Source organism: Eretmochelys imbricata, chromosome 14 (genome assembly GCF_965152235.1).
Source record: "Eretmochelys imbricata isolate rEreImb1 chromosome 14, rEreImb1.hap1, whole genome shotgun sequence".
Classification (NCBI taxonomy): domain Eukaryota; kingdom Metazoa; phylum Chordata; order Testudines; family Cheloniidae; genus Eretmochelys; species Eretmochelys imbricata.
Window position 1 is genome coordinate 14,623,983 of NC_135585.1, and position 25,256 is coordinate 14,649,238.

Sequence of the window (25,256 nt, forward strand, 5' to 3'; positions counted from 1 at the left end):
ATCCCACTGCCACGGTGTTTCTTTTGCTCCCACATGCAACCTCAACAACCAGCTCTTCTCTTTTGCTCCAGGAAATATTGAGCAGCCCTGCTGCCTTGAGGCCTCTCACTTTGTTTTCTTATATAGGAAGGGGGCCTACGTGGCTCAAAGGCAAGAAAGTGCCATGGAGACTCAAGTCACTTTTTAAAGTTAGTGCTCCAAGCGAACCCAGCTGCCAGGGTTTCTGAACCTGCTGGAAAAGCTGTATATTGTAGTTCTAGATTGTTTCAGAAACTTTACAATGAATTCCTGCATGTGTTGCTACAGCAGCCAGAAATCACAAACACCGGAAACTAACAACTACCCACCCTTTCAGCTTCTCCTCCAGCTACTGTGTTTGATTATCTGCAGGCAAAAGCTTGGATCTCCTGCAGCGTCCTGGAATGGCATGGGTGCAGTGTTACAAAAAAAGCCATCAGAACTTCCAGAGACTGCTTCAGAACACCCAGCCCTTCTCTTTGGTTTACTGCAAAGGACCCACAAGTATACCTGAGACACTTTAGTTTGACCTTTCTGTTCCCCAAAGGGCCGTATGTTCTTCCTATTTAAGCCATTCTCTTTTATCAGTCAGGTTTTTCAGAGATTTACAATGCAAACTCATTGCAACTGGAAAAACTTGAAGAGAAATGTAGAACTGGTTACTGTTATGTCTTCATCAGCCTCCCCGGATGAGTCAGTCTATAGTCTTAGGATTTTAAGCATATAGGATATCCTTCTTTTACACTCCAGGTAATCACAGCCTGGTTGAATTCATCTAATGGTTGAAACTGATGACCAAGGCTTTCCCAGAAGCCAAACAAGAAGTGCTGTTACTGGTTCAGAGAGATACCCCTCATCTCTAGGTTTGGGTATTGGTCCTCTGTGCCTTGCTGTTCAAGAAATATCATTGCCGCTCCTAGCAAACTCGTAAAATATGACTTGTCTGGGTTTGCAAAGACAGATTAGCAGTGACTCACCCGTAGAGGGATAACAACAAAGCACCACATTCTTAAAGTGTTAAGAGCAGTGATTACCAACAACAGTATTTATCACACTGTCCCCAGACCTTCACCGTTAATACTCCTGACTGAGCTGACAGACGCGGAGTTTTCTGCTGACAATAATCCAACCTGGCTGAGCTGCCTTTTCCAAAGGTTGTCACCTGCCATGGAGTTTTAAATATTCCAAATTAATTTGCCAGCATCAGAATCTCTCTACTTTCTTCACATGCCCACCAAGAGATTCAGACAGAGACACACACACACAAAAGGCCTCCCCAGTCTCAGGAATCATCAGTATCTGTTTCTCGGAAACCAAGAGTGGGCCTTGTTTGGTCAGACATTCGTACGTGGAATCTTACAGGGCTCATGAATATATGCAGATAAATAGCATTTCATTAGAGCTTCAGATACACACCCAGAGCGCTCAGCTGCAGGGGAAGATGCTGACAGTTGGTATAAGTTACTGAAGTTATAAATTACTGAACAGTATTCAACATGCACTTAAAGAAACTTTGGGCTGGACTCTGATTTAATTTACATCATCTTAAATCCCAAAGTCTGTTTTTCTGGAGTTACACTGGTAAAAATGAGATCAGAATCTGGCTTTTGGTTATTTTTTTAGCATAATTTATCTCATTTTCTCCCCTCCCACCCCCCGTCTTATTTTCCAAATTCAGGACCTGACCCCATGAGAAGCCAACTGCCCTCTGCTCCCACTGAAATTAGTGAGGATTGAGGATGCTCAGCACTTTGCAGAATCGATCTTTCTTTGTCCTTTCTTTTCAAAAGGCTGCCATCATGGCAGTTTGCAAAGGTGCGACCCCCAAACCATCACCACTGCTGCCTCTTAGATTGGCCGGCCAGAGGGGCCCAGTTCTGCAAATACCTTCTCCCAACCTACCCAATGCCAAAAGCTTCTCTCTTGCACCCTTGACATTTTCAGATGGCCAGTGGCCCCAAACTCAGAAGTATTAGGAGCTATACACATGATTGTGGCTATCAGTCTGGTAACAGTATGGAGAACCTTCATGCCTTATTTATAATGGAAAGCAGTTGTCTAAAAAAAAGTAAGTGTCATGTAGATTTTCTCAGAGAATTCACCATGCTCTTTGTTACCACTGTCATGATACTTGGTGTGTTGATTATTAATGTTCCTTTACTTAAATCTTTATACTAGGGGACTTTTGAACCTATGTCTGTTCTAAAGTCATCTGTTTGTTGCATCAATGTGAAGGGGATCACTATCACTTTCGGTTTCAAACACTGTAAACCAGCATCTCAGTTTAAGTGTACATCAGATAAATATATTTAAAAATGCTTTATTCTCTTCCTAAATAAAAAGAAACCCCAGTATTCTGAAAGCTGAAACTTCCTTTGTGGCTGTTTTTGATTCCAAGAATATCAGGTAGTGTTGTTTCTTTGAACTTCTGGCATGATGTAGGGCAAGAAAATGCTTTAGGCTCTTTGGGAGAAGGTGGAGGGAATGCAGCAGTGTGAATATACAGCTATGGTTATTTATATAACCTACATTTCATGTATCTGGGTAATTATCACCAGCCAAATCATGAAAATGCACCGCCTTATCAATTCTCAACAGTCCGTTAACTTGCAAAATTCTGAATACCCAACACAAATGCTGATTTATTTTTTTATTTATTTAAAAACAGGATCCAGAAAAATGGTTCATGCAAGTGACAAGATATTAACACTTGTCTAAACAAAGGAACAGCTGCAGTATATCAGCTGCTTGTACAGCAAAGCGCTGAGAGCATCCTTTCTGTATCCAAAAATATTGTGATTCACAGTCAGTTGGGGGAGGGAACTGTTCGTTTTAAATGAGGGTTCCAGTGAACTGCATCCCTACGAAAAGGACAAAATAAGCATCCTTTGCACTTGGACAGAATCTTATATTTAAGGATCTCAAAGTGCTTTACAAATATTAATTAAGCGCCCCAACACTATTAAGAGATAGGTCAAGAAGATATAACAATCGTTTTACCCACCATTGAAACGTAGCCAGCTGTCTAATGGAAAGTGGCATCTGTGTAACACCACACAGAAACACCCTTAAACAGTTTAGGACAGGAAGTGAAGAACAGACTGTACCCAGTTGCAATTGCAGGGGAAATTTAGAGCAGCGGGATCAGAATTTGGCCAGAAAACCTAGGTTCAGCAGAATATGGGTATTAGAATTTTTAATGACCACAAGTGGTCTAGAACTCAGTTTTACTTTGCATTTGAAAGACAGCACTTACACCCAGCCCAGCTCCATCGGCACCACTCTGGGACAATGAGTTGGCTCCAAATCAAGTCCCGAATCAGAAAAGCCTCCGTAATCAGGAATAGATGGATTTCCTTAAGCACAAGCTTAATGCTTCTTGAACTGAGACCTCAGAGAGAAAAATGCCATCTACGGCGTCAACTGCATCGCTTCCTGAAGCACCTATGGTTTCTATGGAAGTTTCCCATCCAAGTATGGACCTGGCCCAGCCCAACTGGCTTGTGAAATCTGCTAGGATCACAGTGCAAAGTGTGAATACATATTTAGGCACATCAGCCCACCATCACAAATAATGGGATGGTTTTGTACAGCCCCTGCTCCCCAATAACATATGTCACCAGATGTAATGAACCTGCTTTAAAAACAAGCCCCAACATTGGTGGTTTAATTCTCCATGCTTCGTTAAGCCTTAAAAGCCTGGTTCTGTTTGAGTTACAACAAAGTCGAGTCTTATCCAAACCCCCTCTACATGCACATCTCTCATCCATATCCTGCCCCTAAACAAGAGAAAGGTGAAAGGGTGCTGGTTGTAACCCAATATCCTCTCTGCTTCACACAGGGTTCTTGTGGCAGGGCTCTCAACTGACACAAGATGGAAAAAGAGGAAAGGTCTCTTCATTCAAAGTTTGGGTTCAGTTGGGTCACTTCAGTCACCTTCATTCTGATGTCCTCTTGGCATGCACAGCCAGTGAGACAATAATGCTGACAGGTTTAACAACAGTTGGGAAAGTGAATCATCCTGCTACAGCTATTTCTTCTCCATCCCTTCGGCTACAAATCATAAATATTTACCTGCTTGTTGCTTGAAATTAAGGTCACCAGATGGCATAACTTGGCTCTGATGACTCTGACTTTTTTTCTTTAAAAGCATTCAGTTATCAGAGCAGAAGTCCCCAGGGTCTCCATTCCCAAACAACCTGTGTTACCATGGTACACAGATCAGATTAAAGCAGTGTCCTCCATGGCCCATCAGCACTGCTTAGCATCAGCTGTAGCAGGACATAAAACATTTAACTCCTTTCCCAAGGAGCTGAGCATGCTGCCCCAGCAGCAATTACCAGAGACCCAAGCTCAGATCCCTATTACACAGCCCCTACACATGCAGAGTAGACTCCCTCCACACCAACTTTTCAACCATGTTGACTTCGTTCTGCAGTTTAAACTAAGGGTTCTACTTATCGTCTCTGACACCATTTCTACTCCTCCCAAAACGTAAGGGGCTCTGGCAGTACTGTGCCCACTTTGCCCATTACCCTACTGCCAGAAGCAGTGACTCCTGACCATCTCTGTCAAGTAGTAAAGTTCCTATTTCAAAGGAAATGGAGGGTGCTCAGCACGTTGCATGAGGCTCTTAGAATCTCACAGGATTAGGCCTTATCTCTGTTCTACTGGAGAAGAAGTCCATGTGTCCAGAAAACACTTCATTATTACTATATGTAATCATTAAAGAGGGTGTAAGGACATATAACTACTTGTGATATGCACCTTCTCATTTTTACAAAAAGAAAATACTCTGGGATTTTATAGCGATTGGCCCAAGATACTGTAATAACATTAGCATATGCTGTTGGGACTAGGGTTTTTACTGTAAAATACCAATGTTACCAACTCTCACAGTTTTATGCAAGATTTAATATACTTTATGTTTTTGTTAAGGCCCTAGAGCCTGGAGTCATGGAAATACACCAGAAACTCAGCTTTCATATTTAAAAAAGTTTCTAGCCATCATGATTGCAAAGATAAGCTTGAAGACAAGACCCCTAACCATAGAATCATAGAATATCAGGGTTGGACGGGACCTCAGGAGGTCATCCAGTCCAACCCCCTGCTCAAAGCAGGACCAATCCCCAACTAAATCATCCCAGCCAAGGTTTTGTCAAGCCTGACCTTAAAAACATCTAAGGAAGGAGACTCCACCACCTCACATGCAAAAGCCAGAATGCAAATAAAGAATTCCAAATCATTTTTTTTTCCTTCAATCTCATTATTTTTAAATCAATCCTATGATTTGAGAGGGGAGAAGGGTATTCATGATTTCTGAACATTTGGGATTGCCAAAACAGAAAGATTGCTCATTGCACAATACAGGGCTAAGTAACATCTGCACACAAAATTGAGACATCTGTACACCCTGCAATACGCAACATTATCACAGAGCCACACCACCACCACCACGTGTCACTGCACTGTCCAAAGGAAATTAGGGAACATTCTCTGGCCTGTGTTAAACAGTCACCCTCGATCAGTGGCTCTCAAACTTTTGTACTGGTGACCCCCATTTACACAGCAAGCCTCTGAGTGCAACCCCCCCTTATCAATTAAAAACACTTTTTTTATATTTAACACGATCATAAATGCTGGAGGTGAAACAGTTTGGGATGGAGGCTAGCAGCTCATGACCCCCCATGTAATAACCTGTGACCCCCTGAAGGGTCACAACCCCAGTTTGATGACCCCTGACCTAGATCATCACAAGGATCCCTTCTGGCCGTGGAATCTATGACACACCTCTGCTTGGCCACACAACCCCACCACCCTTCCATATCCAACAATTCCAGTGGTTAAAGCCAGATGGCGCCTGTCCCCAGGAGGGTGGGAAACCCTGTCTGCCCCTGGGGAGAGGGAGGCTGCAAGGTTGGGTCCTGACCCCCCAAAGGGTGGGGGAACTGGGGGGGGGGGGGAAGAGGGGGAAGGGTGGTTGCAGAGCAAGGCTGCCTGCACTCACCCCTCTGTGGTGGCTCCTGCCCCATGGGCCTGGCTAGACATGCACGCATTGCAAGCTGGCCCTGGGGTCAGGGTGTTGCTCAGGTTTGGCCCAGCCTCCCCGACGGGGGGTGAGCAGGACACAGCTGGGCCAAATTTGAGCGAGTGACGATGCAGCCCCCTGTGTAGGGGCAGGTGTGAAGGCATAGGGCAGGGGCTTGGCTATTGGGGGTCAGCGGGACAGCCCCACGCAACCAGGCCTCTTGAGCGCTGGGCCCACGCCACGCCACCCTGCAGGCGCCACGCAGCGTGGGCGCCCCTAGCGTCCGCAGCGGCTCCCACCCTGCAAACCGCAGCCCTGCACTCACAGCAGCACGGGCCGGGGGGAACTCGCCCCGGAACCCCCACAGCGCAGTTGCTGTTTCCCGGCCAGACGGCGGACACCTAAGGGGAGTGCACGCGAAGGGCCCAAGATGGCGGCGCGCGTGCTGCGGGGCCTTTGCCGGGCGAGGCCGGCGCTGCTTCCCGCCCGGACCCCGCCCGGAATCGTACACCGAGCCGCCGCCGGCGCCGCCCCCAGCTCCGAGTTCCGAAGCGAATACGCTCTGGACAGGCTCTATCTGGAGCAGGCCAGAAGCGACCCCGCGGAGGGCACCCAAGTGCGTAGGGCGGGGAGGAGGTGGAACGTCAGGGCAGGGGCGCGGCCAGCGGTTGAGGGGCGTGGCTTGATTGCAACGGGTGGAATCTAATTGAATTGGGTGGGGCTTGAGTGCAATGGGTGGGGCCTGATAGAAGTGGGAGGGGACAGAGGCGTGGTCAGACTGCCGTGGGTGGGGCCTGATAGTAATAGAAGATGATGGGCGTGGCTTGAGTGCAATGTGGGATCGTAGGGGCAGCAAATAATAGGCGATGTCAAATTATGTGCAACTGTTGTTGGCCCTTGTTTTATTCAAAGCAAACCACCCTTTAGCAGCTACGTGGTGCCTGTGGGGTAGTTTCAGAATGGTCCCTCTGGGCCATTGCCCCATGACATTATCCTGTGCTAGAGAAACAGCCTTGCCGCACAGCTTCATATGATGTCTCCTGGCTGTAGAAGTTACTTTGAGGACCTGTTTCTGTGCTGGGGTTTACAGGGAGCAGAACCTCAACAACAAAAAACAGAAGACTCTAAGGGGTTTGTCTTCACTAGCAACGTTAAAGCGCTGTTGGCACCAGGGGTGTAGTCGCAGCATCAGCGCTGGGAGAGAGCTCTCCCAGCGCTGTAAAAATACCCATCTCCATGAGGGGAGTAGCTCCCAGCGCTGGGAGAACTGTCTACACTGCCATTTACAGCACTGAAACTTGCTGCCCTCAGGGGGGTGTTTTTTCACACTCCTGCGCGAGAAAGTTGCAGCACTGTAAAGTGGCAGTGTAGACCAGGCCGAAGATAAAAAGAGAGTAACAGCATCCTTGGTGATGATAGTTTGGTTGTGGTGTCTGTCTTGGCAAAGATGTCACTCTCCAGTGGGAAGCTGAAAAAACATCAAGTGACATGTAGCTTCATTATGGAAAAAGGGAGAGCAGTGGAGAGGGATAAGGTGAGGCTGTACTAGTACAAGATGTATGGAATGTCTGGATGGCATATTACAAATGCCTAAAATAGACCATAAAAACAGCTAGTGTGGAAAGAGCCTATAGAACAGGATTGTGTGAGACAACATGAGCTAATCTGTTCACAAGGAAAGAGGAAAATATCCAGCATGGATACCACAGGTGAAAGGTGCAAAAATGAGAATTATAAACCAGGCCTCTGCAGCAACCCACTCTCAGATGCATACACTAGATAAAAGAATAGTTCTAGGTCCAGGATATACAACAGATTACAGGGATGTTTTCACAAAGCAATTTCAAACCTGTTGTTTTCTGAAAGATAGAGTAGTTATGTAGCAATAGCTTCTGTAATTATATTTTCTTCTAAACTGTGCTCTGGAGACTGACTTTATTGCAAAAATGCTTTCTGGAGCATCAAACGGCAGTTGTTTCATTGTGTGCGTGTATTTTATAGGATGGGACAGAACAAACTTCTCCTGATATTCCTATGGGTAAGTCTAGCATATAAGAGAAATGCCTTTTCTTTGTCCAAGTTGCTTTCAGTGGGGTTTTATTGCCAGTAAATCAATTAAAATCTAAAAGATTTCAGTTACCTGCGCAGAAACAACAAAAAGCACAGTAGTAAGTCATTAGCAAAGTATTAATTTCTACAGCTTCCATTAGCATTGAAAGGTTCCCCATAAACATAAGGAATTAATCATAGAATAAGTTTTGTGCACAAGGTGTGTTGATGACTGAAAGAAGAGAGGGGAGGAACCTGACAAACTGCATTAATCCTGAGTTTATTTTGTACACTATAAGAGCTGGAAGAGAGGCTATATGATGATTGATATTTGATGATAGAAAATGGGATAGGTGGAGGAAATGTAATGCAGAAGGACAATTAAAATTTAGAATGACTTGCATATGGCAGATAAGTATTTTAATATAAAGCAATGAGACTGAAAATCTTGCCTATAATGGTTAAAGCCTTTCTGAACCTGAGCAAGAAAAGTATTTTGGTGGGGCGAGATAAGATGGAATTCTTTAACTTTCATTTTGGGGATTAACAGCAATAAAGTAGTGGTCCAAAACCCACTCCACTGACTTCAGTAGGGTTTGGATCATGCCCTAACGGATTATCTAATCTGTAAGCATGCTTCCTTGCAAAAAAAACAGTGGGTTTACACATAGAAATATCAAATACCTCAGAGGATCGTATTTATTGCAGCTACCTTTCCACTTGAGGAGCTGTCTGTTAACTCTACCAGAACTAGTCAATATGGATTCTGAGTTGGCCATCTCAACTTTCAACTTGCATTCTCTCCCCCATCCCCACATCACTTAAGTGGGTCTCAACCAGGAGTACATCAGTATTTGCCTAGTTTTACAACAGGCTAGATAAAAAGGTCAGTACAAACTAAAATTTCATACAGACAACGATTTGTTTATACTGCTCTATACGATACACTGAAATGTAAGTACGATATTTATGTTCCAATTGATTTTATAATTATATAGTAAAAATGAGAAAGTAAGCAATTTTTAGTAATAGTGTGCTGTGACACTTACCTTTTTATGTCTGATTTTCTAAGCAAGTAGTTTAAGTGGGGTGAAACTAGACGCAAGACATATCAGACTCTTGCAAGGGGTACAGTAGTCTGGAAAGGTTGAGAGACACTGATTTAGATAGTTTCTTACTGTGTGATTAGTTGTAGATCTGGCTGTGGGGTTAAGTACTCCTGTGTTCTTGTCTTCTAGACTGTCTGTCCATATCCTATTGCCGGAGCAGTGGACCCGGAGGCCAGAATGTTAATAAAGGTACAAAAAATATTCTATGGATTTAAAAATATATAGACTGTACAACAACCTGAAAACTTGGATTTCTAATGCTTTTTAAAAATCCTAATCAAATTTGAGAATGGCTTTCTGCTTGTTATTCATTTTTCATTATAGTTAAGACATTTAAAGGGACATTAAGACCTGCCAAGCTTAACCCAAAATTTAAGTGTTGTAAAAAGAAGTCATTGCAAAACTTAAGACCAGTAGAAATGTTTAATAATTTATTTTTATTCCAATAGAAACAATTTTGTTTAAACAAAAACGGGTCTCTACAGTGTTTGCAACTTGAACTGTGCAGCTCTGCAATGCACGAGAACCTGAAAGTGAAACTAACTAGTCTGTTTTCGTGATACAAGCTGAGAAAACATGCAAAAAGTAATCAGTTTTTAAAACCAGATTAAAAAAAAAATACACCAACTTCCAGTTAACTAAGGAATTATTAATAACATATGGAGGAAAACTTTTTTTATAAATGCAAATATCAGGATAATTTTTTTTAATTAAGTATTAAGCGATTTAGTCTTTGTAATTGGAAGTAGCAGTTAGATGCTATTTGATAACGCCCTGGTGATCAGATAGTGGGGTGAGGTCCAGAGAGACACCTAGGTAGAGTTTTTCTTTAACTGTGGCATCGAGAAGAGCAGGAAAAGGGTGTAAAAAGAAGAAACTGCTGTGATCCTGCTGCGCACTCAAATGAGAATCATCATGGCAATCTAATCACCAGCTGCGTTTAATGTGGATTGCATGAGATGAATTAAACATTCCCTTCTCTGTCTTCCAATCACAGTGAATAGTAAGGCAGAAGTTAGATTCCATTTGGCATCAGCAGATTGGATTGCAGAAGATGTGAGGCAGAAAATAGCAGTGATGGTAACTGTCAACCTTTTCCTTCCCATTCCAACCACTTTGTTTAACTTTACAACCTTCTGTCACAGTTGAGGGCAACTGCACTTGTATTTTCTGCTCATGGGCTAGGGCACCCAGTCTAGGCTTGCAGCTCCTCAGCCATCACCTCCTTTGGGTGGAGACCCGCATCTTTCTCTCTCCGGACTTCAGTTTTTTCAGGCTGCACAGTTCCCTACCTACATTGTGATTTCCCAGCAAGTCAGACTGCCTAAGCAGGCTTGCTTTGCTTTCTCCTCAGAGGCTATAAACAGCATCATTGTTCACAGTTATAAATTACCAAACAGTCCTTTCCAAGCCAGCACATTTATTCTTAAAGTGAAAGCATTGCAACGAAGACATTAAAAACCTACACACATGCTTCTAAGCTTACTAGAGATCACCCCCAACTTCATCAAGGGCTCTGGCAGGTGATCAGACCTTCAGACCCCACGAGGGGGTTTTCTGTGGTTACAAGTTCATAACAGCTTAGACCTAGCACACGCATGCATAGGTTAGCCTTTCCTTTATGCAGGTTGTGTCTTTGATCCTCAGAGACCGTGCATAGGTAATGCATCAGATTATGGTTCTTTCTTCAGGGCTCAGCTTCAAAAAATTGGGTCCAGAGGTTGGAATTTGCATTCTTTTCTACACCATTATTTCCTAGGAAACCCACTTAACCATGTTTGTCCCAAAAGTTCCTTCTTGTCTGGCACATTGTTTAAAATAGTCCTTTGAAGCTCATAACATTTCCCCGGGGCGGATGCTGGCCACATGTGTCCCCTAAAGAAGTCACATACAATCCCACAATAATACATACATTTTGTATTTATAATACAATGGATTTCAAAGCTATTTAAACTTAATTCAATAGATTTCCCCAAGATTTTGTGGAACATTGCCATATCTATCACAGCTTCTGTGCCAGTAAATGATACATTTGTAACAGTGTTCATCGTCAAGTATTTTCTCTCTTTTTCTCCCCAGCACAAGAATAAAATAAATAAATCTGGCGAGCTGATCATAAACTCTGAAGTGAGTCGCTACCAAATGAAGAATCTGGCAGATTGCTTGCAAAAAATCAGAAACATGATTAAGGAGGCTACTCAGAAATCCAGTGTGGTATCCAAGGAGAATTCCCAGCTCCTTATAGCCAGGTATAAAACAAAAATGGGGCTCCACTTCAACTAGATTTGGATTATCCTGACAAAATCCAGATACACAATCCAATTGGAATTTGCAGGGGGTTTAAAGATAGGCTTCCCTCGGCAGGGCTATCGTGATGCTAGGAGGGACTGTAGCAAAGCTACAGCAGGGTGGCAATGGATCAGGAAGGGCTGCTCTAGCTAGATCATTCTATGTAACTAGCACTGTTCTATCACTTCTGGACCTGGAGTGTTTTAATGTAACTTTATACTGTGCTAGCCACTAACTTTTTTCATACCTGCTCAGACCACTGGTCCATCAAATCTGGTATCCACATTCTACAAGTGACCAATACCTGATGCTCTAGAGCAACAGTTCTCAACCTATTTACTGTTACGGTGGGCCACATATGCAGCTTTCTATTTGCTATATGGGCCACATCCACACAGTATATAGATTTCAGAGTAACAGCCGTGTTAGTCTGTATTCGCAAAAAGAAAAGGAGTCCTTGTGGCACCTTAGAGACTAACCAATTTATTTGAGCATGAGTTTTCGTGAGCTACTCACGAAAGCTCATGCTCAAATAAATTGGTTAGTCTCTAAGGTGCCACAAGGACTCCTTTTCTTTTTACAGTATATAGACTATCTGTATAGCACTGAGGATGTCAATGGGCAGCAGCTGTATGCCGATTGGGCCACAAGCAGCCCACAGGTTCAGAACTACTGCTCTAAAGGAAGATGAAAGATCCCTATGGCCAAGTGTGTAATGTTGTTTTGGGGTGAGAAGGGCTGGAATTCCTTCCTGGCCTCTGTGATAATCAATTTACACCCTGAGACATGAAATTTTTCCACTCCTATCCTAGCATGAATAATTCATTATAGTTCAGCAATTTACTTAGATTACAATATCCAAACGGCAGGGATTGTCTCCCTGCATGCACGTACAGCATCTAGGAACATGTGGTGTGTGTTATCATAAGACAAGTGTGGAATAATAGTTTTTAAATGTTTCTAGGGGTAGGCTGTTTAAAGCACCTTTTCTCTGTTTTTAGGGTGCAAAAAATGAATCGTGAACGACTGCGACAGAAAAAAATTCATTCTACTATAAAACAAAGCAGGAGGGTAGACTTTGATTGAAGACAACAACAAAATTCCCTGGATGTTGTATTTTTAAACACATTGGCCTGGAAACTGAAGAGGATACACAAATTATAAATGGTCTTTAAAAAAGTCTTTGCTTAAAACATGTAAAAATAAAATGTAATTTAACATGAGCTTTCTTGTATTTAGTAAAGTGGGTTTTCACTAACAATATTTGCAGTAGAATATTAATGTCTCAGAGAAATTGTCCATGCTTTAAAAGAAAGCCAAATGCTTAGGCTTTCTTCTGCCGTAATTTTTTTTAATTCCTCCTGCCCTAACTGTAGACCCTTTTGTATTCATGTGTGAGAGCGATCCCTGCTTCTGTGGAAGCAAGTAAGTTAGCCTTTAAGCAGAAAAGTTGCACGCCCAGAGATTTAAACAAAAAAAGTGTATTAGTAATTGCCAAGATACTTTAGCAAGCTTCGGTTGCTGTTACTGGTCTTTCTCTGCTACAAGCAGAAACTCTTCTGGTGAAGTGTCACGGTCAGGTGAAGGTGAGATTCTTTTTGCCTTACATCCCGTTATTTAAACTTTAGTTAAACAGAATATACATGAGTTAGGTTTTGTTAGATTTCTCATAACACATACCTAGTGGGTCACCAAATGAAATTAATAGGCAGCAGGTTTAAAACAAACAAAAGGAAGTATTTCTTCACACAACACACAGTCAGCCTGTGGAACTCCTTGCCAGAGGATGCTGTGAAGGCCAAGACTATAGCAGGGTTCATGAATTTATCTAGTTCTTTTTTGAAGGATAAGTCCATCAATAGCTATTAGCTAGGATAGGCAGAGATGGTGTCCTAGCATCTATTTGGCAGAAGCTGGGAATGGGCAACAGGGGATGGATCACTTGATGATTACCTGTTCTGTCCATTGCCTCTGGAGCACCTGGCATTGGCTGCTGTCGGAAGACAGGATACTAGGCTAAACGGACCTTTGGTCTGACTCAGTATGGCCATTCTTATGTTCTTATGTTTTTAATCTACCAATTTAAAGTACAATCATCTAGTTCATATTTGGATAGAACAGATTCTGGTTCATACTTACTTTTTAAGCAGCTCGCTCATTCTATCAGTCTGCTGATCCTAAGTGTTAATTAACAATTGTGCACTTTTTAAAATAAGTTATGAAATTGTCCTGGTAAGCATTCCATCAGAAGGATGATTGCTTAAGAGATGCCAGAGACAGGGACTGTCTTTTGCTACTACTTTGTGCAGTATCTAGCAATGGGGGGCCCTGACCTTGGACTGGAGTTATTAGGTGCTATGCTTTAGGTGGGATTTTTTTTAAAAAATCTGCAAATGAGTGTGTCTAAAATACTATCTTCCACAGAGTCTGTCTGTTGGTCATTCTTTGGGATCATGGGCAGTGGGTAGCATAGGCTGGGGGAGGCTGTGCATCCCCAAACAGCCAGGCGTGGCCCTGCCATGCGCCACCCCCAACTCCTCCCTCCTGCTTCCTGCTCAACATGGCTCCAGCCTTCCTGTGGTGTGGCCCTGGCTCAGACCGCTGTGCACTCCAGGGCTCCCTCCTGGCACTCCAGGGCTGGGGGCAGTGCTCTGGCCTCTAGCCAGGGGGTGGAAGGGGCAGGGTCTTGGGCAGAAGGGGGCGGGCTGGGGGCTAGCCTCCCCGAGAAAGCAGTTCACGCACCATCCATGCAGAGGATGGTTAATGAGAAGATGCTGAGCCCAGTCTTACGCTCTTCTAATGCACTTCTATGGGAATTGTGTCTGTAAATGAATTATTGACTGGCTCTTTTTTCCATAGCTTTTGGTGGCAAACTCTGCTAAGGGAAACTGAAGATAAGCACTTGTATGTGCCCACAGTGGCCTAACGGCCTCCTAAACCAGGGATTGTGGGGTTGCTATAGTTCAAGTGATTTTAGGAGAGAGTATGTTCCCTACAGACTAATTTGTTTTCTCACAGCATAGCTTTTCCATTTCTCAAAGTTACTCTAGCCAAATGTATGCACATGCATGAACTCTATACCTGGGTAAAACCAGGATGTGAATGATTTAATTGCATCTTATTTCCCTTCTTTTCAAATCAGTTTATTTTAATACTAGGGCAGCACTGAAGTCCCCAGGAGTTTGCTGGCATCATCTTCATATTTCCTTACATATAGGGTGAGTTTGGTATAGTAAAAGGTTTAACATTTTACCAGACTGCTGCAGTACGACAAGAACTTGAACCCTCACTTCTGTGATGTGAAGTCAGAGGAGCTATTATACAGCTCACTCCGTTAACATAAAGCCACATTTCTCTCACTGATACTTCGATGAACTTTTCAAGCAAAGAAGTGTAACTTAAGTTTTCCTCACTCAAGAAAGGCAAACATAATTACCAGCTGACAGTGGGTATCTGTGGGTTAGAAGAGCATAATGGGCGTATTTGTCATCCTTGCATGAAAAATGACCTATAATAAAGTTACATACACTGGTGTAACTGGTGCCAGCTCTTGTGATTTTATCACAAGTCTAGTAACATTTGGTGTTTTACAATCCCATCTCCTGCAAACTAGTGATTACATCAGAATTTCAGCTTTTGTTAAATAGAAAAAAAATGTATAGCCCTCATGACTGGTTGGGGGGAAGAAGCTGGAGAAGGTGAAGCAAGGGTCAGCGAAAGGCTCAGAGCCCAGAAACCAAAGAAGAGGCACCCCATGGGGCTTTCTTAAGGACATTGCTTTAAAGCCAAACTCATGATTTTTTGTACAATTTGTGGTTGTCAGTACTGTAATTGTGAGGGTACAAACACTTCAGAGCAAGGGAGCTACATTTGCTTAGGGCTGTAGAAACCCCTAGCATATTGTGGGCGCTATCAGAGTCTAAATAATGAATAAAAAAAGCAGCAAAGGCAGTTTCAGCTGTAAAGGATGTCCGCACTCAATTGATTTGGTTGCCATTAAAGTGCCTTGTGGGTATAAAGGCTATGTCCCGAGCTCTGTTAGAGGCATGCCTTGGCTGCTGCTTTTATGGTTAATGGAAAACAGGACACATTTGAATAGCAGCCAGTGAACCCGTCCATGTAAAACAGAAAAGGAAAAAATCAATAGGAGAGAATAAAGTTTTCACAAAACTCCTTGAGTGAATCAAGAAGCCACACGATGGCGCCCTGAGCTCAGAAATGGCAAGGAGCTAGCGCTAGGAACTGCAAAAAAGGAAAGAATGAAGTGAGCTGTAGCTCACGAAAGCTTATGCTCAAATAAATTTGTTCATCTCTAAGGTGCCACAAGTCCTCCTTTTCTTTTTGCGGATACAGACTAATATGGCTGCTACTCTGAAACCTGTTGCTAGGAACTGGTCTCTCTCTGCCATAGCTTTAGCCCAGGGGTTCTCAAACTGGGGGTCATGACCCCCTCAGGGGGTGGCGAGGTTATTACATAGGGGTTGCAAGCTGTCAACCTCCACCCCAAACCCCGCTTTGCCTCCAGCATTTGTAATGGTGTTAAATATATTAAAAAGTGTTTTTAATTTATGAGGGGTGCACTCAGAGGCTTGCTGTGTGAAAGGGGTTGCCAGTATAAAAGTTTGAGAACCACTGCTTTAAAGGCATGTTTTTCCCCGAGTGAAGGGGTAGGACCAGTGAAATAGGAAGCTGCTCTACTAGAATGGCGCAGCGAGGGGCGTTGGTGGAATAGCACTGAGACTACCATGGTCACTAGCCAGGCCCAAACTGCTATTCTCCAGAGGCAGTTGGCCCATCCCCTTCAAAAGGGCATCCCTGCTTCTAGTCCCTTTGAAGCGATTGCTGTCCCGAGGGCTCAGGGTCCTTTGTCCTTCTGTGCCTAGTGCCCAAGCGTCAGGGATGTAATGGATGGAAGCCGCACAATCTGGAGACAGCAGGATCATGCAGGGAAGGCAGCTGGGGCCTCCCAGAGAGACGGTTCCCCCTTGCCGTGCAACTCGCAGGCTTTCCTGTAGCAACCATGGTCCCCGTGAGACCTCAACAGCGCGCATGCTCCTGTCTAGGACACCCAAATCCCTGAACACCTTCAAGGCATAGCCAGGTCCTGTGCCACCCTACGCCACGCATCTTCCCTCACCCCTCAGTGAAGGGAGGATCTGGTTGCCTCTTTCACCCCCACTGCAGAGAAGGGAGACGGCAGAAGACCGAAAACTTATTCAATGCTCATTAAAATGGGGGGGGGGGCAACAAAAATGAGAGCTGAGGTTAAAGCAAAGCTCACCTGCATGAAAAGGATTTTAAGATGGAAGGTGGCTGCTGAATAGAGCTATTTTCCTAGCAAGAGCAAAAATTCACACCAGAGGGGATTAGCATAAAAAAAAACCCAAAAAACCTAGCGGGCTTGAATGATGTGTTTCAGAGTAACAGCCGTGTTAGTCTGTATTTGCAAAAAGAAAAGGAGTACTTGTGGCACCTTAGAGACTAACCAATTTATTTGAGCATGAGCTTTCGTGAGCTACTGCTCACTTCATCGGATGCATACCCTGGAAACTGCAGCAGACTTTATATACACACAGAGATCATGAAACAATACCTCCTCCCACCCCACTGTCCTGCTGGTAATAGCTTATCTAAAGTGATCATCAAGTTGGGCCATTTCCAGCACAAATCCAGGTTCTCTCACCCTCCACCCCCCCACACACAAACTCACTCTCCTGCTGATAATAGCCCATCCAAAGTGACAACTCTCTACACAATGTGCATGAGTGTTTGTAATTCATAGACACAGTGATTGGCATCATACTATGTTGTGCTGGAAAAGGGTAATCAGTCTGCCAGGAACTGTTTACACAGATCCGCAGTCCCTTGTTGGTTTACCTTTTATCTGTTGAGAAAACTGGAGACCAACAAAGAGGACCATGCTGTGCGGTTTAAATCTGTAGCCAGTAATGGAATTTAGACACCACCTAGAGATGGAGATATGGTTTACTTTTAGACAGGAGAAAGAAAAAAGTTTTTCACCCCAGATGGGACTCGAACCCACAATCCCTGGCTTAGGAGGCCAGTGCCTTATCCATTAGGCCACTGGGGCTGTGTGAAAAAGGACGTCTCACACTGTTCCTTAACTCTGTGGTGGCCGAACTTTATTTCTCCTCGGTATTCTATATATTCTGCCGCTAAGAAACCATTGGACTTGTCCTCCATAAACCCCTAACATCAGCCTCGTGTCCTCTGGCGCTCCCCACCCCCCAGCCCCTCCTGAAATCAGCAACGGGGAAACAGCTTTCCTTCCCTGGCCTTGTTACGGAAGAACAACGCCTGTCCGGACTAGCGTGACGTCCCCTTCCCACAAAGGGACAGGTTAGTAAAGCGCTGGCTGCGGGGGCCTGAGGGCACGGGGAGGGGCGGGCACGCGGCTGCCCTCCCGGCCCTAGCCTCGCGCGGGAGCCCAAGCGCGGCGACGGCGCTTTGCGTCACATACTAGTTAGCCCAGGGCGCCGGCGGTTACCGCAGTGATTCCGTGGTCTCGCGGAAAGAGCCTTCTCGTGTGAAACAGTAAGTCAGGCGTTCGAATCCCGCGAGTCAGCGAGCCGCTCTGCATTCGCCGGTGCACGGCCAGCGGCTTACCTTGTGCCCGTGGAAAACTCCCAGGGCGGGCAGCAATAAAGGCGGCTTTGCTGAAAGCACCAGCCAGTTGGATGTGGATGCACACGCCACAGAGGTAGATGGGTTTGAAGTCACGTTTCATCTCTCCCCCCACCTTTAAAAAGGAAAAAAAAAGGTAGTCACAAGGACAATATTTTTATCCATCAGTTTCTTGGCGTGAGCTTTGACTAATAAGAAGCCGGGTGACTGTCACAGCCCTGAGCAATCACGTTTACTGTTACACCAGGAAAATTAGTCCTTCAATTCGGAGCACAGCTGGGAGTAGCCTACGGTAGGGTGTAAATCGCTATTTTGATTCTTAGAAAGCTAAATGAACTGAAATAATCTCTGAAAGCAAACGAGGGTTTGCCTAGAACAAAAAATAAAACTTAAAAACAGGTTTGGGGTTTAATTCATTGTTTTTATGGCCAATGCATTTTTAAAGGGCTCAGAGGAGGAGTTTTTCCCCACACCCAGTACAAATGCGGAAGAGATGCAAAAGGTATTGTGAGCTTCCCTCGCAGCACAGGCGTAGCTCTCACTAGCATGGCAGGATTCTTATAAATACGGGGAACTCCCCAGCTCTTACCTCCAAGGATCCCCGATACAGGCGACAAGTAACAGCTGCTGGCTAGGATACATGTTCTCCTCATCACTGCTCTTCCGTTACCTAATGGGACCGCGTGGCCTAATGGATAAGGCGTCTGACTTCGGATCAGAAGATTGAGGGTTCGAGTCCCTTCGTGGTCGATTTTATTTTAATGGCGGTAATTTTCAACTAGCATGGAAAGGTCAAAGTGTTCAATGGGAAAATGAGGCGGAGTGTGTTAAAGAGATTGTCTAGAGGAAAGGCCATGGAGATTGTTTTGAAGTGTGATTTGCCAGGAAGCAGTTGTGCACATTTGGTCCCCTCAATGCCAGGCTGAGAAAGCAGCTTCCCCAGAAGAGTAGGGAAAGCAGAGTTTAGCTCACAGACATAACCATCCTGCCCTCCTCTACCCATTCAGAACTGATCCCTATACATGAGAAATAGGTCCTATTATTATATCCCTTATTTAACCCTATGCATTTGGGAGAAGTGCATGGTGTCAGCCCAGCGTCTCTATAGAAAGGTGGGGAGGAAGATAAGGGGGGAAAACAAGAGGCGATTGGCATTGTCTTGCTACAAATGCATGTCTAAGGAAGTAACATGAAAACTACCCAGAATTTGGCCTTTGAAGATTTTGCCACCAGATGTGGGCATAATGAAAAAGAAAGCTTCAGGACAGAGAATGCGTACACAGATGAGCTACACACTTAGGTGATCATGCCCAGCCAGGCCATGTACAATCAAAAGGGCTTATGTCCAAATGCCCACCCAGAGTTAAACATTCACAGAAAAATGAGCTTGTTACTCTCAGGGTGATTCGCTTTCTTTAGTGAAAGTGTCAAAAAGAAAAAGAAAAGGGCTGGGATATTGTTCTTGTGAGCTAGGTGTGGGAAAGATGTGCTGTCTGGCTCCTGGGTCACTGTCACTCTGGTATGAAAGCAGTTGCCTGGTACCAAAAACGAATTGAGTAAAGACTCTTGCAGGTGCATTTGGAAGAAGCAAAAGATAAAGAGCTGCTTGCAGTAGAAGGGGACCAACAGGGCTTAGTGTCAGCACAAGGCAGAAAAGGGACTTGAAAGAACAAAAATCTTCATGCAACTATATTTCAGAGCAATATGAGGAATCAAGTGGCAAATAATGCAAACTCCTTTTCACCCCAGTTCTAGTGGCCTAATACAGGCACTAGCTTCCAAACCTAGGGATTAGGGGTTCAAGTGTCATCTCTAGAGTGAAGGGTTGCTTTCATAATTGTAAAAAAACCCCAAGTGTTTTAAACCTCTCTGTCATCATTTTAGTTAGAGCACATTTTAATTGAAATATATTTAAGGCATCTTTTAGCCTAATTATTGTTTCCAGGAACAATAAATAAAACTATTTGAAAAACTTTAAGAACTAACTATTTTGGAAAGGATATCAGAATAGTTTTTATTTACTACAGACCAAGATGTAGTAGATTTAGTCAATGAGTGATCTCATCTGTCTTACAGGGATAAGCTATCCTCTTTTTATTTTATATGTTCCATTTTATTGGCATTGCTTTCATATTAAATAATAGAGAGTCTGTCAACAGAACTATATCACTAGCCACCTCATTCATGGAGATTGGAGATCTAGCCATGAGGACTTTACTTGTAACTCTCTCAAGGCACTGCACGTGATTTTTGAAGGTTACATCCTGTCTCATTTTTAAAGCAGTTTTTTTTTCATGTAAAGACTGAGCGGGATGGACAGACACACACAAAACTTAACATTATTGGGGGAAGGGTCAGTGGTCACACACTTCATAGCTTCTGTAGGCGGAGATCATTGCACACACAGAGTCCTTGATGTATCCTCTATTCCCCCAAGTGCCACCCTCCCATTGCCTTCTATTTCAGGGACTTCCTGTAAGCCCCCCAATTCCCTCCTTGCAGGGGTTGTGTGTGTACCCCCCTCCCCCAGATCAGGGTCCTTCAGTCTTCTACCACCACCAGGGGTTGTTTATGACCCTACTCCCCACAGCTGTGTGTGCCCCTATTACTCCCCCCCTCCCAGGGTCCCCCCTCTGTATTCACCCCCTTCTCATCACCTCACCAGAATCCTCCATCTCCTGCCTCCACCCACTCCCGTGTCCCCCATTCTCCTCCCATGCCAGGTGCTCTGTCTGCCCCCCTGCCCCCATTCCCACCTGGATTAGAACAGCCTTACTAGAGCACCCTCTCACAGCATCAAGCAGCACTCCAGCCACTCCAACTTCATGGGTCCTCCACATACTCTCTAAAGCCTCCCAGGTTGCAGCTCCGTAGCTCTCCAGCTAGGCATCTGACAGCTCTACCCCTTCCAGGGTTCCCACCCACCAGCCCACAACAAGCATAAAGAAACCAACTCTTCCCTTTCCTCCAGGATACCCGACCACCCATAGTCTCCCTGGGCCCAGCCACCATGAGCACCCACCCTACACCTGCTCACCCAACCGGCCTCTTAGCAGCAGAACAGTGCTCTCATCTCCTCTTTAATACCTCCCTGGTGTTGCAGAGCAGGTGGATTGCAACTCCATTAACTCTTTCCTGCCTTGGGTGAGGTTTGTATGCCACATTGCACCACCTTTCCTCCATGCTAGGGGGTTCTGTGTGCCCCCTCAGCCCCTACAAAGGTCCATCATGAGGGGATGAGGGGTTTTCGGTGAAGGCGCTCCAGGTTTGGGTGGGGGCTGGGGTGCAGGCTTACCGTGGGCGGCTTCCAGTCAGCGGTGCAGCCGGGGTGCTAAGGCAGGCTTCCTGCTTCTCCTGGCACCACAGACCACATGGTGCCCCAGAAGCAGCCAGCAGCAAGTCCTGCTCCTTGTCAGAGGCACGAAAGTGGCTCTGCACAGCTTTCACCCGCAGGCACCGCCCCCACCCCAGCTCCCATTGGTCAGGAATCGGCCAATGGGGGTGCAGAGCTGGTGTTCAGGGCAGGGGCTGTGCATGGAGCCCTGTGGCTCTCCTGCCTAGGAGCTGGATCTCCTGCTGACCGCTTCCAGGGTACAGCATGGTTTCAGAACAGGTAGGGACTAGCCTGCCTTAGCCGGGCGCTACCAACAGGGCTTTTAACGGCCCGGTCGGCGGTGCTGACCAGAGCCACCGTGACCCAGTGCCTTAGATTCCGTGACTCAGTACTGGGTTGCAACCCGTAGTTTGAAAACCACTAGTCTAAATGATAGGCTGGGTAGGGCCCATTCAAGTTGGATGGCCCATCAGGGGAACACTTAGCTCACAACGGACTGTGGAAAACACCCATCTGCATCTAACGGGCTTTCCTATAAACGTTCTAACTAAAGTATGGATAATGGCCTCTGCTATGACTAAGCGAAGCAGCCATGGGCACATATCTTGCCAGTGTAACTCTACAAGAACATGTGACCAGGTCACCTGGTACTGGACTCCATCTTAGAATACCAGAGTTTTTTTCACTGGCTAGCGTGGGAACCTAGCTTGGAGACAAAGGGTTCCTGCCCTATGCAAAAGCTATTTAAGGCTGGGGAGTGACATCATTGTGGTTCTTCACTGACTCCCCACCCACAGAGACTCTTGGAAACTCCTGAGGAACAAGGACTGAATTGCGGGGAAGTGTTGGACCCAGGCTAGAGGGATTTTTAGCCTGTGAAAGGAACACCTGGGGTTTCTAAGCTGCAAGCCAGTCCAGCTTGCGCCTTAAGAATCTGCAGACTGCTTGCATCATCATCATTTAGGGTGAGAATTTGCCATTCATATCTGACCGATGTAGCATATTAAGCTTAGTTTGCATGTTTTGTTTATTTGCTAGGTAATCTGCTTTGATCTGATTGCTATTCCTTATAATCACTTAAAATTTATCTTTTGTAGTTGTTAAACTTATTTTTGCTTTATCTAAAACTGGTGTGTGGAAGTCATAACTTGGGACAGAAAGCTGTGGCTTCTCTCTCTCCACATTTGAGGGAGAGGGTGAATTTCAGGAGCTTACGCTGTACATTTCTCTGTGCAGTGCAAGATGGTATCATTTTGGGTTTCCACCCCAGAGTGGGGTGCGTGCCTTAGGAACGGAGTAGTGCCTTAGCTGTGCCTTCCTATGCAGGGGCTGGTTAAAGAACCTGTGTGTATGTAACTACCGCTGGGTGTGTCCCTACCTGTGTGTGTACTGGAGTCTGGGAGAGGGCTTGGCAGCAGTACTGTGTGAGTAGAAACCCAGGCTGGTGAGTCAGGACGGCTGACTCCAGTTCCAGGCGGGACCCCAGGGGGAACCCGTCAAAGTGCACCCTAGATCTCTCACCTAAGAGAACACTTGTAGCCAATCCTATTATTAACTAACTAAAGATGTATTAACTAGGAAAAAGAAACTAGTTATTTACAAGATTAAAGCAGGTAAATATACATACACAAATTAGCTAGTCTTGGGTTCCAAAAGGTGATAGAAAACTGCTGTAATATGCAAGCTCTATAGATCCTTTAACCAGGGGTGTGAACAAGAGGGGGCAAGCAGGGGCAGGCCTTGTCCCCCCAATAATCTGCAGAGGCCCAGAGCTCCTTCAGTCCCAGGGCCGCGGCAGGGACACAGAACATGCCCCTCCAAAAGTTATCACATTTCAATTCCTTTGTTCACCCCTGGGGCTAACACAAGCTAAACAGCCAGAAATCCTTTGCTTATGCTTTGATTGAAGTCCTGCCCTCTCTGAGAAGTCCAAACAGCATATGGATACAGTTCCTTCGTGCCAGGAATTTTTATTCCCGTCCGAGTTCAAACTGATGGGACGAGGCCTTGTGCACATCTCCTGTTCATTTGTCTTTTGATATTTCACAACGGATCATTTGGTTTCAATGGACCTTCTTGTGTGTAGGACCAAACACCTTTGGTAAGAAAACCAGTATTTTACATTATGACAGGTTTCAGAGTAGCAGCCGTGTTAGTCTGTATCCGCAAAAAGAAAAGGAGGACTTGTGGCACCTTCGAGACTAACAAATTTATTTCGTGAGCTACAGCTCACGAAAGCTTATGCTCAAATAAATTTGTTAGTCTCGAAGGTGCCACAAGTCCTCCTTTTATTTTACATTATGTAACTCAAACAGGGAAGAAGCATTAAATAGCTCGAGGTTTACAACACAAACACTTAATATAACCTTAACATGGGGTACTGATGTTAAGAAAGATTAACATGTGCAGCACCCTACAAGCACTTCAAACACTAAACATATTCTTATAACTCTAATATCTATTTTACCTATACTAACACAAAGGTTAGCCAGACTGGTTTCCAGCTATGCATGTGCCAGTGTTCAGTGAGGGTTAGGGGCCTTGGCATGAGTGGACATCTAGTCTGCCAATGTCACAAAAACAATGAGAAGTAACAAAGCAAGCTTTTAAATGGAAGGAACCAGCCATGTGAGATTTTTTTTTTTTTTTAACTCTGAGCTATATGCTTTCACCCATACATTTTAAAGTCAGCATGGGTGGGGAGGAGGAAAATCCAAGCAGTACCATAAACTCTCCTACATAGAAGAGAATCAGAAGCATGAAGAATAGATGGAGGCACCTCGACAAATTGTATCTACAATCTGGTTGACAAGTCCAGCAAGCAAAATCCAGTACCCAGCCTCCACTCTGCAATTGTGCCAGCAGCAGGTCAACTGTGGTTAGGAGGGGAATTTCTATCCAGTCACTGAAGTTAAATGGAGAAGAAATAAACCAGAGATGTGCACCTCTGCTTTACGTTGAGAACAATTAAAACAAAACAGGAAGTTCCTCAACATCATCAGTTTTAATGATCTCTGTAGAGCCAACTGTAACAGGTTCCCCTGAGCTGCCACCTGGAACTGGGGTACCACTGAACCCCCTGACCCACTAGCCTGGGCTCCCTATACATTGTACTGCTGTGACCAGCCTGCCAAGCCCTCTCCCAGGCTCCAGTACACATACAGGTAGAGACCCATCCAGCTGTAGTTACACACACAGAGGTTCCTTAACCAGCCCCTGCCTGGGAAGGCATAGCTAAGGCATGCACCCCCCTCTGGAGTATAAACCCAAAATTATAGCATCTTGCACTGCACAGAGGTCTGTACAGCGTAAGCTCATGCAATTTGCCACCTCTCTCAATGTGGAGAAGGATATGCAACAGCTTTCTGGCCCAAGTTATGACTCCCACACACTGGTTTTAGACAAAGCAAAAATAAGTTCATGAAGTACAAAAGATTGCTGTCCCTTATAATCACTTAAAAGCTAACAGATCAAAGCAGATTACCTAGCAAACAAACAAAATAAGCAAACTAAGCTTAATATACTAAAGAGATTGGATACAAGTAGCAAATTCTCATCCTAAATGATGATGCAAGCAGCCTGCACTTGCTTACATCTTAAAAACCCCAGGTGTTCCTTTCACAGGCTAAAAATCCCTCTAGCCTGGGTCCAGCACTTCCCCCAGTTCAGTCTTTGTTCCCTCAGGTGTTTCCAGGAGTCTTTCTTTGAGTGGGGAGTCAGTGAAGAACCATGATTATGTCACTCCCCTGCCTTAAATAGCTTTTGCATAGGGTGGGAACCCTTT

General features: G+C 44.9%; 1 protein-coding gene and 2 non-coding genes across 4 annotated transcripts; 2 read left to right on the top strand and 1 right to left on the bottom strand.

Moving 5' to 3' along the window:
- The first annotated feature begins 6,453 nt into the window (after positions 1–6,453).
- On the top strand, positions 6,454–12,716 carry MRPL58 (mitochondrial ribosomal protein L58). 2 transcript variants are annotated; one of them, XM_077833769.1, is made up of 6 exons: positions 6,454–6,662; positions 8,048–8,084; positions 9,334–9,393; positions 10,202–10,284; positions 11,284–11,453; positions 12,495–12,716. In XM_077833769.1, exons 1-6 carry the CDS (start codon positions 6,477–6,479, stop codon positions 12,577–12,579), a joined length of 621 nt encoding a protein of 206 aa, XP_077689895.1. In that variant the 5' UTR covers positions 6,454–6,476; the 3' UTR covers positions 12,580–12,716. The 2 variants fall into 2 exon arrangements, with proteins under 2 accessions (XP_077689895.1, XP_077689896.1); XM_077833770.1 differs by lacking the exons at positions 8,048–8,084; positions 10,202–10,284.
- A 4,795-nt stretch (positions 12,717–17,511) lies between these two features.
- On the bottom strand, positions 17,512–17,584 carry TRNAR-CCU (transfer RNA arginine (anticodon CCU)). The gene has a single exon. It is a non-coding gene; the product is annotated as a tRNA-Arg (tRNA).
- A 1,231-nt stretch (positions 17,585–18,815) lies between these two features.
- On the top strand, positions 18,816–18,888 carry TRNAR-UCG (transfer RNA arginine (anticodon UCG)). Its single transcript has one exon. It is a non-coding gene; the product is annotated as a tRNA-Arg (tRNA).
- The last annotated feature ends 6,368 nt before the right edge of the window (positions 18,889–25,256 follow it).